This window comes from Megalobrama amblycephala, linkage group LG10 (genome assembly GCF_018812025.1).
Source record: "Megalobrama amblycephala isolate DHTTF-2021 linkage group LG10, ASM1881202v1, whole genome shotgun sequence".
Taxonomy (NCBI): Eukaryota; Metazoa; Chordata; class Actinopteri; order Cypriniformes; family Xenocyprididae; genus Megalobrama; species Megalobrama amblycephala.
The window spans coordinates 27,817,375-27,835,138 of NC_063053.1; the positions used below are offsets into that span (position 1 = coordinate 27,817,375).

Genomic DNA, 17,764 nt, shown 5'->3' on the forward strand with positions numbered 1-17,764 from the left:
ATGACATCTATGTACACTGACTCTGGGGACTCTGTTAAAGGTCCCGTTTTTCGTGTTTTTTTGAAGCTTTGATTGTGTTTATAGTGTGCAATATAACATGTGTTCATGTTTCGCGTGTAAAAAAACACAGTATTTTTCACATAATTTACTTATCTGTATACCGCTGTTTCCACTGTCATAAAAACGGGCTGATGACTTCCTTGTTCTATGAAGTCCCTCCTTCAGAAATACGTAACGAGTTCTGATTGTGCCAGCGGTTCCTGTGTTGTGATTCGACAGCAGCTTAGCGCTCCTTGCCCGGAAAAGTCACGCCTCTTACCATAACATGGAGATGAACGAGCTCAGTGTTATTGTAAACGTCTTTAATTTTACCCTATCAATTTGAGCCGGAATCAGACCCGGTGATTGGACTGCGGGATGAAAATAACAGCGTTTCGACGACATGGCGACAAACACACTCTACAAACGCAACTCTTGTGTATTCCTGTGGGCGGAGGTTAGTCAAAAAACTGTTTTAGTGACGTCATTAAAGAAGGAAGTAGAGGGATGTAGTCCAAACTGGCCGTTCGATGTAGGCGACTTCTGTTAAATAAAATATCTCGCTTGGCATTGAACTTTGAGCTTTAAAATTTTACAGATTTTATTTATACTCTAACAACAACATTACACACTAAAGTTTGAAACATGGGATCACGAAGAACGGGACCTTTAACTAGATAACTCGGCTGCTTTTGATACCATAGACCACTCCTTACTATTATCTAGACTTGAGTCTTGGGTAGGTCTAAAAGCTAACGCTCTGAAATGGTTTCATTCATACCTATCTGACAGAAAATTTTTAGTGAAACTGGGTAATTTTTCCTCTTCCCCTGCTCCTCTGACCTGTGGCCTTCCACAAGGCTCTATTTTAGCTCCCTCTCTATTCTCTCTGTACATGCTCCCTCTGGGCTCTATCCTACGAAAGTATGCAGTGTCTTTTCATTTTTACCGCAGATGACGCTCAAATCTATCTTCCAGTCAAGAAAAACAATTCCCCTGCGATCACCTCTCTTCTCCAATGTTTAGAGGAGGTTAAATTATGGCTAGCCCAAAACTTCCTCTTCTTAAACGAGGACAAGACTGAGGTAATTGTGTTCGGTTCTAATGAGAACTCTCAGTGTATAAGCCCTGAGCTAGAAAGTTTATCCGCTTTTAGATCGACACGGGTGCAGAACCTAGGTATTATTTTTGACCAGCATTTAAAATTTGACAGACATATCTCCTCTGTTATTGGATCCAGTTTTTATCAGCTTCGTTTACTGTCTAAAATTAAAAACTTCCTCACCCCAAAAACTCTCGAAATGGCTGTTCATGCATTTGTTACGTCGCGTCTAGATTACTGTAACTTCCTTATATTGCGGTATATCTAAATCTCAAAATTGCGCGACTTCAGCTATTCCAAAATGCTGCTGCCAGACTTCTTTTAAAGTGTCACAAACACGAACACATACTCCTATTCTTAGATCCCTTCACTGGTTGCCGATTTGTCAGAGAATAGACTTTAAAATTCTCCTCTTCATTTATAAATCCCTACATAACAAAGCTCCTGTTTATTTATCTGAACTCCTTCACTCCTATACTCCACCCAGAAGCCTCCGTTCTTGTGATCAGGCTTTGTTGGTCGTTCCACGCGCTAGACTAAAATGTAGAGGTGCATTTGCGGTGGCAGGGCCACGACTTTGGAACACCCTGCCTTTAGAGATTAGGCTGGCCCCTTCCTTGTCCATTTTTAAGTCCCTGCTAAAAACTTTTTTATTTTCCTTAGTGTACTGATTACCGTGATATGTTACAATTTTAAATAGGTGGTTTTATATTTTCTTCTGGTTTATTTTTATGTATGTGTGATATTCTTGCTCTTCTGTAAAGCACTTTGGTCACCCTGGGGGCTGTTGGAAATGTGCTATACAAATAAAATTGAACTTGAACTTGAACTAAATCCATTCAAAGAGATTGACAATGCTGGTTTGTTTGAAACTACTGTGTCCACCTGCCCCTTGTTAATTCACTCATTCACTGCAACCAACATAATACAAATTATATCATTTGAAATTGTCCTGTGACATCCTATGACATGGGATTCATCTAAATTTGAATGTTGATATGAGTCCACACATACACTACTTACAGTGTATTATGATCAAACCCTAACTTTCAGTAAAGATTGCTATATAAAAACATCATAAGATACATTTCAATTGGAATGCTAATCACCCACATGGGCCAATAATGCTTGTACCCCGATGTTTGCCATTTGCAGCTATATTATGGTGTGTTCTATTTGTTCCTACTTCCCAGTAGGAACTTTTAACTGGAAATTCGGTGGAACTGCAACAGCCCAGAGTTCAGAAACCAATATGGCTGCTCAACGCATCAACTGTAGTGAAACTGTAGTAATATATTGTTTATTGGGACTTCTGTTTACCTATGTGCCATTGGTGCACAGGTATTTGTGGTTTTAGTTGAATATAATTCAGTATGGTTTGCCTACTGTACCTTCTCATGAGGTGAGTCGATGAGCAGGTATGTTGGGCCCTGGCTCATTGACTGAATGGAGAGTGTATACTGAGCAGAGACTTCAGCTAGGTCAAATGACTTATGCACTTCCTCCACATGAGCTTCCCACAGTTTGATCTGACCTAGGGGAAACTTGATAGGGAAATATGATATTAGTGCATGCACACATACAGATGTCCTGTGCAAGATGACTCTTGATTTAAGTAAAGAGAAGACCTTGTCCTCTTGACTTCTGAAGTAGTAGAGAGTGTTCCCAAAAAGCGCACACCACACATGCTTAGAGTAGCCATGTTTCACCTTAAAGAGTCAGAGACAATAGTTAACACACAGCAAAAATGTTACAAACACCTACAGTTTGTACTTGGGTTATGATTTAAACTGATAGAATAACTTGACAAGCACAAGGCTAGTTTTTTCTCACTTTTTACTTTTGAATATCTCTCAGGGTTGGTTGATTTATGAAAGTCAGTTTGCATATAGATACATAAATTAAATAACAAAGTTTTTCGTATTACCCAGGAAAAAAGTTACAGGCCATTTAACACTTGAGCACTATATGGGGCATATTATCAGTCACTGTAGGAATAGTTTTTATTTTTTATTTTATTTGAGTAGAATAACTTTATTTGAAATATAAAATGATATCAATACTATTATCTATACTATTTTACTTTTTAAAGTAAAAAACATGATACAAATATGTTGTTGATGGCATTTTAATTTACATTATTTAGTATTTAGTATTTTAGGCTATTTAATTTTCTTTTCAGGAAATAATTTACATAGTACATCATTATGAAACAAACAATTCATAAAACAGAAGTAATGAAAAATGTAACAAGAATATCAAACCATTATTTTGGACAAGAGATAATGTAATAAAGAGAAATTATATTAAATTACACTACTGTTCAAAAGTTTTTTTTTTAACACTAAGAAATTAATACTTTTATTCAGGCTGCAATAAATTTATCAAAAGTGAAAGTAAATACATTTATAATGTTAGAAAATAAATTCTGTTCTTTTGAACTTAGTATTCATCAAAGATTCCTGAAAAAAAAAAAAAAAAAAAAAAAAAAAAAAAAAAAAAAATATATATATATATATATATATATATATATATATATATAATATATATATATATATATATATATATATATATATATATATATATATATATATATATATATATATATATATATAACAACAGTTTCTACAAAAATATTACGCAGGACAACAGTTTTCAACATTGATAATAATAAATGTTTCTTGAGCACCAAATCAGCATATTAGAATGATTTCTGAAGGATCATGTGACACTGAAGACTGGAGTAATGATGCTGAAAATTCAGTTTTCTTTCAAAAACATTAAAACAAATCTAACCACAAACATTTGAACAGTAGTGCATACATAAAAATGATTTTTCTTTCCTACAGAATACCTTCGTAAGATGTCCTTTCATAATAGGCCGTATGTCTGGGTGAGTGAAGAGCGGACTAGCAGCTTTGATCCTCAGGACGCTCTGCAGAACCCTCAACCACTCCTCCAGGAGGTTTGGGGAATCTGCCTTCAGATTACACACAATTTTACCTGTCACCACCTGAGGGGACACAACATCAACAAGGACAGTCATGTAAAATAACATGCTTCTATATCTGAGATGTATGAACAAACTCTCTCTCTCACACACACACTTTACCTGAAGCATCTGTTTCCCATCACCACGTGCTATAGTGCTGCACGCATTCAGCTCAATCTGGCCTTGGGGTTTATGGATGACGTCACTCTATGAAACAAAATCAAATCTCAGGAAACAAAGTTCTTTTTTATTTGTAGCTTGATCACCATATTGAGGTTACTGGGACAGTCAACTAATATGTTTATAGTGAGTAAAGCAAATTAATTTAATATAAAATAATATTTTTAAGCAAATTATATAAGATAAATTAAAAGGTGGTTAGGAAGTACTTTAAAGAAAACTTACAGGTAAATTAAAATTTTATGAAAGAAATAAAGAAACAGTAAAAGTAAAACAGGATTATAAAATAGGAAAAAAAAAACGGCATTTAAAAGCCATTTAAACTGACTGGTGATTTGTAGTAGAGAAGCTCCCCGTCCTTCAGAACAAACCAATGCCTCTTCCATGTTTTCTTCCATGTCTTTACCATCTTGAGAAGGTACCCAGACTTCTCCATTGACTCCTGAGACAAAAAAACATTCTCGTTTGGTCTCACAGGTGTGACTGAGAAACACAAACGTGTGCATGTGTACATGTGTCTTACACTCTTGCCGTTGTCACTGCTGAAGGAGCAGGTCTTTGGTAGTTTGTTTTCAGGTTCAGAGCACTCTGTATCAGTGGAGTAAGCATCAGGGGGTATGGCGTAGTCACTCTCAGATGTCATAGAAGACAATGACACAGCTGAGCAAAACACAATGCATTCATTAAGGTGTGTGTGGGTGTGTCTGTAAAGCCCTATGAAATCTTTTTTATTTTTCCCCTAAATTCCATGTCTTCCATTTTTCTGGATGCATGTCTGATCAATTTAATTCATATACCTTTAAGAAAATCAAATGAAAATATAACAATTCCTTTACAACAGAACATTGCATTTTATTTTTTTTTATTTTTGGGCCAAATAAAGTGCTGCACAACAGAGATGTTCTGAAAGAGACAGTCAGTGTTAAATATTATCCGAGTCAGGATCAGCAGGGCAGAGCAAGCCTTTAATAAAATTCAAGAAAGGATCCCAGGGGTTACTGAAGGTTTTAAGGGAAACCTTGAAACATGAAACTTAATTTCTTTAATTTAATGTAGAAAAATATGTCTTGTATCCATTTATTGTGAGTAGGGGAAGTAGCACACCTCCATGTGAGGAGAATATTCATTCTGGCTAACAGATTAGTAAAAGAGACCACTTGAGCAGTGGGGCAAGAAGAACCAGTGTATGGTAGAATATCAAAAAGAGACATCAAAGGATTGGGGCTGAGATCAACATCAAGCACTTTCAAAGTCTCCTTCAAACGCTTTGACAAATCAGGAGTCAAAGTAAAAACAAACAAACAAGCAAAAAAACAAAACAAAACAACAACAACAACGAAATAGATGACTATTGGAGAGATTAAACTTGGTAGACAGAGATAAAAAGGATGAAAACCTTCCTAGGTGTATATGACTTTATTCTTTCTAATAAACACAATCGGAGAAATATTAATAAATATCCTGACGCATCTGAGATTTATAATGGCAGTGAACAGGGGACACGAGTATGAGCTGAAGAAAGTGCATCCATCCATCATAAACGTGTACTCCACATGGCTCCGGGGGGTTAATAAAGGCCTTCTGAAGCGAAGCATTGCATTTGTGTGTAAAAAAAAAAAATCCATATTTAACAAATTATGAAGTAAAATATCTAGCTTCCACCAGACCGCCTTCTGTATTCAAGTTCATTTTCATTTGAAAGTGAACTAATCCTTTAACAACTGCTGCATCATACGTGTACCTCTCTTAAGAGATCGAGGGCTTCCTTGGCTGCTGCTCTTGTGTGACTCTGATCCAGAGGTCTGCAAGTTGTCGTCCTCTCCAGAATTAGACTGACACTCCTCCGAACTGTCCTCCTCAGAACTAGACGACTCGTCAGAGAACTGACTGTTGCTTAACAAAGTCGCCTTCTATGAGAGTAAAAAAAAAAAAAAGTGGCATTCATAAATACATGATTAAAAGACTTGCTTTTATTACTGATAGAAATACAGACTCCTCTGCAAATTCACAGTCATTTATGACAAACATTTTCTACAAGAAACACTGCTGAACATCATAGTCTTATGGTGAGACAGCAACAAACTCCAACAGACATCTAAAAGACACACACAGGTCCCTACCCCTTTGATTGTGGTGAAGACGGGTGTATTTGTGTTCCTGTAGATGAGGGATGTGTAGAGCATGTAGGCAGGGCATGAGGATGTGTGTGAGGAGTCTGGAAGAAGAGGATAGGGCATTTTCACTAGCTGAATTTGTCAAGAACATTCATATTTAAACTTTATTTTTAATATTTTTTTTAGTGTAACATTTTATATATTTAATATTTAAATTCCTTTTGCACAATTGTCAGCCCATAATGCAAACTATTTTTTTCTAATGTGATGAAAAATCATTAATTTAATTATTTTTAAATAGTAACAAATTTGTCAAGTGGATTTAATTTATGCTAATTTTAAAAAGAATATATATATATATATATTTTTTTTTTTTGCATTTTGCATTTTGGTAAAAGGAATCTTGGAGCAAATGTACTTAATTGTCATAAAAACAGTCACAATGCAAAAAAAAAAAAAAAAAAAATGAAACTGTCTTAAAATAGCATTGTTATTCTTTATTGTAAAATATAATTTTCTCATATATATATTTCTAATACAACGGATAAGGGAGTGACGGCAAATTCACAAACCACAACAGCCACATCCATGAGATCGTTTAAACTGAGATGACTTTCATGTCATAGAATGTCATAAGCCAATTTCAAATGAGTGCAGAATATCATCCTAATCTGCCATGTCTGTGTTTTTTTTCTCAGACAACCTCTATAAAAATTCTAGAGCAAATTACATATTATTATTTGTGCAAACTCCACAGTGCTCTGACAAATCTAATCCAGCCTTAAAGGATTAGTCCACTTTTAAATAAACATTTCCTTATAATTTACTCACCCCTGTATCATCCAATATGTTCATGTCTTTCTTTTGTCAGTCAAAAAGAAATTAAGATTTTTGATGAAACATTGCAGGATTATTTTCCTTATAGTGGACTTCAATGGCCTCCAGACGGTTAAAGGTCAAAATTACAGTTTCAGTGCAGCTTCAAAGGGCTTTAAACGCTACCAGACAATGAACTTATCTAGCGAAACAATCAACTGTACAACTGTATTTTGCTTAATAAACACAAAATATCGCCTTGAACGTACTTCCACTTTCCACATTCTTCAAAATTCAACATATTTCTCTCTTCTGACCAACATAATCAATCTCTCAGTATTTGTTTCCTCTTTTGTAAAGTTATACAAACATTATCATGGACTTTTTCTTTTGCTATATAACATGGATTTTTTTTTCTTTTGCATAGAAGTTTACCCAACTATGATGATTTCTGATTCTGAGAAACCTGGAAATGAGAAAAAATTTCCCATGGACAGAAATGGACTTTAAGAAGTGCACGAGAACAATAATGATATATATGAAGATATATAAAATGAAGAGAGATCAATGAAGGGCAGCTGATTGGAAAAAAAAAAAAAACCCACAAATACTAAAAACATAATCTAAAACACACCTTTATTAGCTACATCTGTACATGATGTCTCTGACAGACGAATTCCCGATTTTGCCACAGCATATATTCTGCTCTCCTGCAAATAATATGAAAACGCATGTTTAGCACATGAACTAAAACTACATACATTCATATTAGTTCAGCTATTTGTTAGAGGACTCACCCAAGAGGGCAGCCTGTGCAGTGGAGGGGTCGGGGGTTTACTCCCGGGGACAGCTGCAGAGGAGTGTGGTGTTTCGGGTTCCTCAGGTGGCACTTCAGCTGAAGGCACATCAGTATGTCCTCTTTCACCAGTCTCCATCTTTTGATCTTGGTCCATGTCTGTTTCTTGAGGCCGCAGAGGACGTAGCATGCTAATAGCATTTCGTGTCCTCCCATGGGCTGCCTCACTGTACAATGGCGGCTGACTCATATGCTTCTTGGTCAATGCCAAACTAACATTAAATGCATTTGGATTGCGCAAGTCGGGGCTGTTTGGGGGAAGCTGGGGTGTCTTGGATGTCCTGAGATGGGGTGGGCCGTTTTGGTGTGAGAGCTGGAGTTAGAACTGGGCTGGAGGTGTTTGTATCACTGGAGGACGATGAAGAATCCAGACATTGTGACTGGAAGCGCTTATTTAACTCATCTGAGGATCCATCTTCAGCCTTCTCGCTGTCTTTCTTTGAAGCACTCTTGGTTGCAGGAAGGCAAAGTCTGGAGCACTCCACACGCTGCATGTCATCATCAAACAATGAGCTGCTGTCATCAGAGGCGGTGTGGTATGTCTCACTTGTGGGTCGACTGAAATGTAAACCTCCAAACAGACTCCTCTCGCCTTCAGAGGGAGCGCTGGACACGACAGAGGAGACACCGCAAGAAAGCATGTGTCCGGGACTGTCCCGCTCACCCTCGTCCTCAGATCCCCCCTTAGAGCAACGGCCAACACACTCTGTTTCTGGGCAATTTTGTTTTATTCCAGAATCTGGATTGGACCAAACACAGAGACTTGGTAAATACATGAATACAATAGTAAATATAACTGCAAGCAGCGATGACGGGCCAAAGCCTGGAGGCACCGCCACCCAGGTGGCTTCAGGGCAACTGTGCACGGCAGGCAATGGGCATTTAAAACAGTTAAACATAAAAGGTCTCTGTCAAATTCACACCACATTTACTGCAGCAGCTGATGTTCCTATGGTCACAAACCACAACAGCCACATCCATGAGATCGTTTAAACTGAGATGACTTTCATGTCATAGAATGTCATAAGCCAATTTCAAATGAGTGCAGAATATCATCCTAATCTGCCATGTCTGTGTTTTTTTCTCAGACAACCTCTATAAAAATTCTAGAGCAAATTACATATTATTATTTGTGCAAACTCCACAGTGCTCTGAGAAATCTAATCCAGCCTTAAAGGATTAGTCCACTTTTAAATAAACATTTCCTGATAAATTACTCACCCCCATGTCATCCAAGATGTTCATGTTTTCTTTTGTCAGTAAAAAAGAAATTAAGATTTTTGATGAAACATTGCAGGATTATTCTCCTTATAGTGGACTTCAGTGGCCTCCAGATGGTTAAAGGTCAAAATTAGAGTTTCAGTGCAGCTTCAAAGGGCTTTAAACTATACCAGACGAGGAATAAGGGACTTATCTAGCGAAACAATCTGTCATTTTCGAAAAAATACAACTGTATTTTGCTTAATAAACACAAAATATCGCCTTGAACGTACTTCCGCTTTCCACATTCTTCAAAACACTTACGCTGTATGTCCTACAGCTTCCCTATTCTACTTACGGAAAAAAACGAAACTGGCACCACGTAAGTGGAATAGGAAAGGCGTAGGACATATAGCGTAAGTGTTTTGAAAAATGCGGAAAGCGGAAGTATGTTCAAGGCGATATTTTGTCTTTATAAAGCATATACAGTTGTATTTTTTCGAAAATGACAGATCGTTTCACTAGATAGGACCCTTATTCCTCATCTGGTATCGTTTAAAGCCCTTTGAAGCTGCACTGAAAGTGTAATTTTGACCTGCAACCGTCTGGAGGCCATTGAAGTCCACTATATGAGACAAATCTTGGAATGTTTTCATCAAAAACCTTAATTTATTTTCGACTGTCGAAAGAAAGGCATGAACATCATGGATGACATGGGGGTGAGTAAATTATCAGGAAAAGTGGACTAATTAATGTGAATGTCTGCGGAGATTTTTCTGCTTACTTATGCAAGATTTTTTTTTTTAAACAGCCACTTTAATAATCATGTGAAATTTACTTAAAGATTTTATTTTAATAAATTTGAATTATATCAAAAAAACAAACAAAAAAAACTCTCTCTCTCTCTCTCTCTCTCTCTCTCTCACACACACACACACACACACACACACACACACACACACACACACACACACACACACACACACAGACTGAAGGAGTGAGGGAGGAGGGAGGGGGATTGGACAGAGAGAGAGAGTCTACATCTGTCTGTGTGTGTGTGTGTGTGTGTGTGTGTGTGTGTGTGAAAAATCCACATTCAAACCAAAATATCTGACTTCCTGTTGGTTGGAGCTAATGACTGTAAATTAGAAAGTTGTCCGGCTTAATGAGAACAATATGTGTACCGAGTTTGGTGACACCAGTTAAACTAACCCCCCCACTTTTGTCAAAATATGGTGCTATAGAGGCCCTCCTCCTCACCTGTCTACTGGTTGACATCTCTGAAGTTTGTATCGAGTTTCATGCAATTTGAGCAAAGTTTGGTGCGTTGCCATGGCAACAGTGTTTGAGACATCATGATTCTTTTCACAGGTCTATATCTGCTGTGTATTGACATTACACTAATGAAGTTTGAAACAAAACGGGTAAAAAAAAGAGGGTGATATCAAATCATTTTGAAAGTGACACACTTCCTGCTGCCAATTGGTGGCACTATAACTTTGACTCACAATAGTCACATCCATGTGATCAGCATCCTATAACGAACACGCAGCTGAAGTTTCATAAAAATCAATCAATGTATGCAGACGTCATAACACATTTCCTGTTTCCCTTTTCTCGCCATAAATTCGTTGCCTCGCCACGGCCAATCCATTCGAGATATCAAAAATCCGTTCGCAATTTAGCATCCTCAATGTCTTGACTTCATGCTGACCGAGTTTGGTAGTGATCGGATTAATCACCTAGGAGGAGTATATCAAATTCCAGAGCATGCGTTTTCCAAACAACCCATAATAGCTGAATTCCTGTTGAGGTGACGTATAACTTAGAGCATGACAGTTGTTCAGCCCGATGAGGTCTATATGTGTACTTCCTGTAACTTCCTGTTTCATGGTGAAACATCAGACTTTGTCAGGCTGCCACGGACTCAAGATCTCAAGATCCACGGACTCAAACTCAAGATCTTCGCAATTTGATGTTTTAAAGGCCTTTAGATTAGACTGACCAAATATGATGTTGATCTGATTAAAGTTCTAGGAGGAGTTTGTTAAAGTACAACATGAGGAAATGGCAAAAACTGCAAACATTTTGCAGAGAAAACTCAAAATATATCACTTCCTGTTGGGTTTACAGACTTTGCACCCGTGACTTTTTTGTAGCTATTGGGATGCCACATCTGTCTACTGAATTTCATACCTGTATGTGAAACGTAGTGTGAAGGGTGCTTAATTGAAATTTTATAGGTGGCGCTATTGAGCCATTTTGCCACACCTAATTCTGAAACCCATATCAGATGTAAATTTTCACCACTTCTGACACGTGTGCAAAGTTTCATGAGTTTGAGAGCATGTTTATGCCCTCAAAAATGCAATTCATTTCGGAGAAGAAGAATAATTGACTATAATTGACTAATAATTGAATATTTTGCATTTCACTGAATCAGACTCATGACCAATGACTCATTTGAGCAGTTCTTTTAGTGAATCAAAATGTGTCATCGCAACCAATGCAGTATGACTCCTGAACATATGACTTTTATGAGTTGGTTCTTCTGAATCAAAAAAATAAATAACACTATTACTGTGCTGCGCTGTCATGCGGCGTCATTTAAGGGTGTGGTTGATTATGATTTCACTTTTTTTTTTACTTTATTTAGTGTGTAATGTTGCTGTTAGAGCATACATTACATAGAGCATCGGCAAAGTTACGACTCTCAAAGTTCAATGCAAAGGGAGATATTTTCTTGTAAAGAAATCACTTTTTAAAGAATACAACAAACGGCTAGTAGGGACTACAACGAGCTTCTTCCCAGGTTACTGACACCACTAACCCTAAAATTTACAAAACCCTGCCTCCGAGAAAACACAACAAAGCGGGCAAGGCCATGTTGGGCTGCTTTAGAGAAGAGGAAGAGCTGTTGTAGTAGAGTGTTGTTGCCATGCCGTCATTTTATGCCGGATTGCTTCACAAACGAGGGTCAATTCAACACTGGATTTGCACGAAAGATTAACATGACGGCACATGCTAGTCGATGAGTTGAATCAACTCCACAGCAACTATATAAATGTATCCACTAACCATTCAGAAATGTCTAGTTGCGTTCTAAAAGTTGTAACTTCTTTCTGCGTCTCTCTATCAGTGTCCGACTCCGGTTTGAACAATTTAAGGCTGAACACTGTTACTGACAATCGTCATTTTGGCTGCGTGAGATTCTCCAGCTTTGTTGTTGTTGAGCAACCGAAGCACAAGCTCCATACACTTTTGGTAAGTGGGCCAGGAGCACAGGTCCCCTTTAAACATTTTGGAATTTCCAGACGAGGCTTTGTTGAAATACGTTTTGAGAAACTTTCCTTTTCTAGATGTTGTGTTGATGAGACAATTAAAACTGGTGATCAAAATGACGATTTTCCATTTGAAATTTAAACATTTTCTTCATCCATTACTCCAGTCATCAGTGTCAAATGACCCTTCAGAAATCATTCTAATATCATTCTATAACATCTGATCCGATTCTATAACATCTGATTAATTATTATCAGCAGTTGTGCTGCTTAATATTTTTGTGGAAACTGTGATAGTTTGTTTTTGGGATTATTCGATGAACAGGAAGTTTAAAAGAACAGCTTTTATTTAAAATAGAATTTTTTGTTGTCTCTAGTGTCAATCAATTTATTTGTTCTTGTGAATACAAGTATTAATTTCGTAATTTCTTCTCAGCCCTGTTGCATCTTAATTAAATCCAACAGATTCTGAGCTATTAATTTCGGTCAAACAACTGAAGATATTATATTAGTCTTCTGACCAGTAGAGGGTCTCCTGCAATCCATGTGTGTGTGGTCACGATCCGGCAGGGTGCCAATGCTCTTCTGGGACGGTTCTGGGCCCGTCAGTACCTGTGGGATCTTCCCTCTGTTTTGAAAACAGCCAAAAGTCAGGCTGCTGAGCCGCCGGGCCTCACCCACTCTGGGCTGGACTGGGCCACCAGAACCCAAAGTCTGCTCCATGACTAAAACACAACACATAAACATGACACTGAACAGCTCCTTTCCCTCACTGGAAAAAAAATATATATTTTTTTCAAGCTTTTTGAGGTAAATTTTGTTTCTAAAAAAAGGGAGACTCCAAAAAGGACATCAAATAACCAAATTATATAATGAGTCCATACAATTCATAAATTTATGCACACCAAAGCATTAAAAATAAATAAATAAATAAAAAAAATCACAGAATATGACAGAGCTCAAGTTGAGAGCTAAAGCGAAATTGATTGTTATACACTGGAATGAATAATTCACTAAAAACGCAACGCTAGTCTCTCTGCCATCTCTGATGTAATCAGCCTGGTTTTCTTTACATTGTTTGAATTCGCTAACTGGATCATTGGACTAAAAACTTTCCTTGAGTTTAGCAGATTAAAATGATCTGATAGCAAACAGAGAAGCGAAACAGCTAACTGTGTGATGTAAATTCAGTTAATGACGCAATTTCCCATGCTTCAGTCTTTTATTGGTGTGAAATTATTTGCATTATTAATTTATTTTATTTGTTGTTTTGTTTCTATTTATTGCTTTGTATATAATGTTAAACTGAAAATAAATATTTATAATAATATTTAAAAAAATAAATAAAAATGAACACATTGCATTATGGGATAAAGAATTCCAAAAAATGTGCTCTGTTCTATATTGCACAGTATGCATGCAATATACTTTTTATCTTTTTGTGTTAGTCATAGTTTTAATAAAAATAAATTCTCTCAATTTAATCTTCATTATCATTGATAAAATAATAATAATAATAATAATAATAATAATAAAAAACTGAGTCACAAATGATTAAAAATGCAGAACTAGCAGGATTACTATGGTAGAATGTTATTCTAAAACTGAACATAGCCATAATTTAACCTACTATGTGATCACATGCATGAATACCTGGCAGTTGTCTTCTCAGGTATTGTATCTCAGCCTCCTGTTGTTGGTTGATCTCTCTCAGAGAGGCATTCTCTATATCAAACTACAAGAGTGATTGTGATCACAAATGTTCACACACATTCTCCCCCAGATATTTATCTGTTTCTACACATACAAAGTGCATGAACATACTTCATTCAGCTTCCGCATGACCCATTCTTTGATCTTAGCTGCTTTTTCTTCCACGGTCCTGGCATCTTGGATTCGGTTCTGTTTCTGAAGTTGTAAAACGTAATGGATCACATTTTTAATTTAATGGATTTAAATAGGTGTTTTTGTCTACTGATGCAAACCTGATGGTTTTGATGATTGGAGGTGTGACTGACCTGTTCCTCCAGCTGCTTCTCTAGGGCAGCAATAAGCTCATCTTTCTCCTTCAGTACCGCTTGAAGATTTTGACAGCGCCTGAAAAGCTGCAGCTCTGAATCGCTTGACTGGATATCTGAAGCCTTTAGACGCTCTTCCATCCATTGCACCTGCAACACACATACACACTGTGCTAATAACTATAATAAAATATAATAAGCTAATATATATACAGTGCCTTGTGAAAGTATTCATACCCCTTCACTTTTTCCACATTTTGTTTTGTAGATTTATACTAAGCTACGTTAAATGACTTTTTTTCAATCTCAATACACTCCATACACCATAATGCAAAAAACAGATTTGTGATAAATTTGTACATTTATTAAAAATAAAAAACTGAAATAATTACATTGCACAAGTATTCATACCCTTTTCTGGGATACTTGAAATTTAGCTCAGGAGCATTCTAATTTCACTTGTAGATGTTACTACACTTCGAGTGGAGTTAACGGCAGAGTGGCCAGACTCAAGCCTCTCCTCAGTGAAGAAACAAAACACACTTGGAATTTGCAAAAAAAGACCTAAAGGACACTCTCAGACTCTGAGAAATAAAATTCTCTGGTCTGATGAGCCTATATATATATATATATATATATATATATATATATATATATATATATATATATATATATATATATATATATATATATATATATATATATATATACACACACACACACACACACACACACACACACACACACACATATACACACACAGGAAGGTTTAGGTATACTCTAGGGAAGGACAATATTGAGTCAACATTTAGTCTCATATAAAAGATTTCAAGACCCCAAGTAAAGGACCTCACAAAGTAATAAATAGAAGTACACACACACACACACACACACACACACACACACACACACACACACACACACACACACACACACACACACACACACAGGTTTGTTTTGCTATCAAAGTGAGGACATTCCATAGACATAATGGTTTTTATACTGTACAAACTGTAAATTCTATCCCCCTACATTGTCCCTACCCCTAAACCTACCCATCACAGAAAACATTCTGCATTTTTAATAAAACATTTAGTATTTTTTAATCTATTTTTAATATGAGAACTCATGAAATGTCCTCATATTTCATGTTTACGTCGTAATACCAGTGTAATACCCATGCCATTATACAAATTTGTGTCCTCAGAAATCACAAAAAGGCGTGCGCATACACACACTCACGCACACTCAATGACCACTTTATAAGGTACACCAGTTCAACTGTTCGTTCACTCAAATATCTAAATCAGCCAATCACATGGCAGCAACTCAATGAATTTAGGCATGTAGACAAAGTCAAGACGATCTGTTGAAGTTCAAACTGAGTATCAGAATGGGGAAGAAAGTTTATTTAAGTGACCGAACGTGGCATGGTTGTTGGTGCCAGACATGAAGCTCCAAGTATTTCAGAAATTGCTGATCTACTGGGATTGCACAATCATCTCTATGGTTTACAGAGAATGGTAGGAAAATAAAAGAAAAAAATAATCACTGAGTGGCAGTTCTGTGGGTGAAAATGCCTTGTTGATGCCAGAGGTCAGAAGAGAATGTCCAGGTTCAAGATGATACAAAGGCAACAGTAACTCAAATAACCACTCATTACAACAAAGGTCTGCAGAAGAGCATCTCTGAACACATTGAACCTTGAAGCAGATGGGCTATAGCAGCAGAAGAACACACTGGGTGCCACTCCTGTCAGCTAAGAACAAGAAATTGAGGCTATAATTTGCACTGGCTCTGGACAATAGAAGATTGGAAAAACAACTGAAGGTCTGAAAAGTCTTGATCTCTGTTGCAACATTCAGGTGGTAGGGTCAGAATTTGGCGTAACCATGAAAGCATGGATTCATCCTGTCTTGTTTCAATGGTTCAGGATGCTGCTGGTAGTGTAATGGTTTGGGGGATATTTTCTTGGCACACTTTGGGCTCCTTAATACCAATTGAGCATTGTTTAAATGCAACAGTATTGTTTCTGACCATGTCCATCCTTTTATGACCACAGTGTACCCATCTTCTGATGGCTACTTCCAGCTGAATAACACGTCATGACACAAAGTCTTTAATAATAAACATAATAAGTGCTACCATTGTTTTCAAAGATGTGCACTCTGTGCTGTTGATAACCTGTAGGCATACTGTAACTGTTAATAATAAATGTGTTTGTGTATGAATGTTGCTTTAAGAACAGAATCATAATTCGGCTAAATCAAATATGTACATCTTCAATATTTGATGAAATGTCCACAAGAGTGTTAATAGTATTTACCTGCTGGTTGGCTTCAAATGCCCGATGCTCTGCTTCCAACACCTGCTTCTCCAACTGCTGCATCTGAGAGAACAAGAACTATGAATGACTGGGCAAATAAGCTGCGTTTGTGCATGTATGCATGCACGTGATAATTATTAATATGAAAGTCTACGTTAATTTTGCCTCTATGCCATGGGTGTAGAATACATGTGTGCACTTTTTTGGGCAAGTTTTCATAGGCCATTGTGAATCAATTTTGATTTAAATTCAAAGAGACAAAATAGTCTATGCATAACCTGACATTTTATTCTTATCCAAAAAGAGGCAATGTAAGCATTATGGAGTGCTAAACACTCTCCTGTAAAGTCTGTTTTACTCATACTAGAAGTCGGAGGGCGCCCTCAAGCAGAAAGTCGAAAACGGACTCATAGAAGTAATAGCTTATGACATTACAGGAAATCCCTTATATAAACAAAGACATCCAGCTATCACTGTAGCAGAATAAAAAGCAGAAACGTTTTGACTGATGAAATGTGGAGACAATAAACGCATGATTGTGACAATATATGGTTTATATGTGTTTTTCAAGCCATCATGGTTTTTTTTTCATAACAATATAGACCCCTTAAATGTTTGTAAACATTGCAACGTTTCCTGGTGGGCGGGGCTTAGCTGGAGGCAAAAAGAGGTGCTGGACGCAATGTTGACAAGCGTAAGCTAGCACGTTTTAGGAGGGATTTATTAAAAATTGATGCAGAAGAAGCCTCAATTGATACCTCATCGAACATATGCATAGATTATTTTACCTGATATGAAGTGTGTGATAATTCAACCACAATTGTCTTCTTGATTTCTGTG

At 36.9% G+C, this 17,764-nt stretch overlaps 1 protein-coding gene across 1 annotated transcript in view; it reads right to left on the reverse strand.

Annotated features, from left to right (window-relative positions):
• Positions 1 to 17,764, reverse strand: part of plekhh2 (pleckstrin homology domain containing, family H (with MyTH4 domain) member 2) — a 54,005-nt gene that overhangs the window by 21,809 nt on the left and 14,432 nt on the right. Inside the window, 16 exon segments of the mRNA XM_048205624.1 lie at positions 2,533 to 2,685; positions 2,770 to 2,850; positions 3,996 to 4,154; positions 4,254 to 4,340; positions 4,642 to 4,755; positions 4,837 to 4,973; positions 6,055 to 6,223; positions 6,434 to 6,528; positions 7,878 to 7,953; positions 8,041 to 8,391; positions 8,393 to 8,838; positions 13,102 to 13,305; positions 14,234 to 14,315; positions 14,405 to 14,488; positions 14,599 to 14,748; positions 16,925 to 16,987. Of these exon segments, the coding sequence (XP_048061581.1) occupies positions 2,533 to 2,685; positions 2,770 to 2,850; positions 3,996 to 4,154; positions 4,254 to 4,340; positions 4,642 to 4,755; positions 4,837 to 4,973; positions 6,055 to 6,223; positions 6,434 to 6,528; positions 7,878 to 7,953; positions 8,041 to 8,391; positions 8,393 to 8,838; positions 13,102 to 13,305; positions 14,234 to 14,315; positions 14,405 to 14,488; positions 14,599 to 14,748; positions 16,925 to 16,987 (2,451 nt within the window).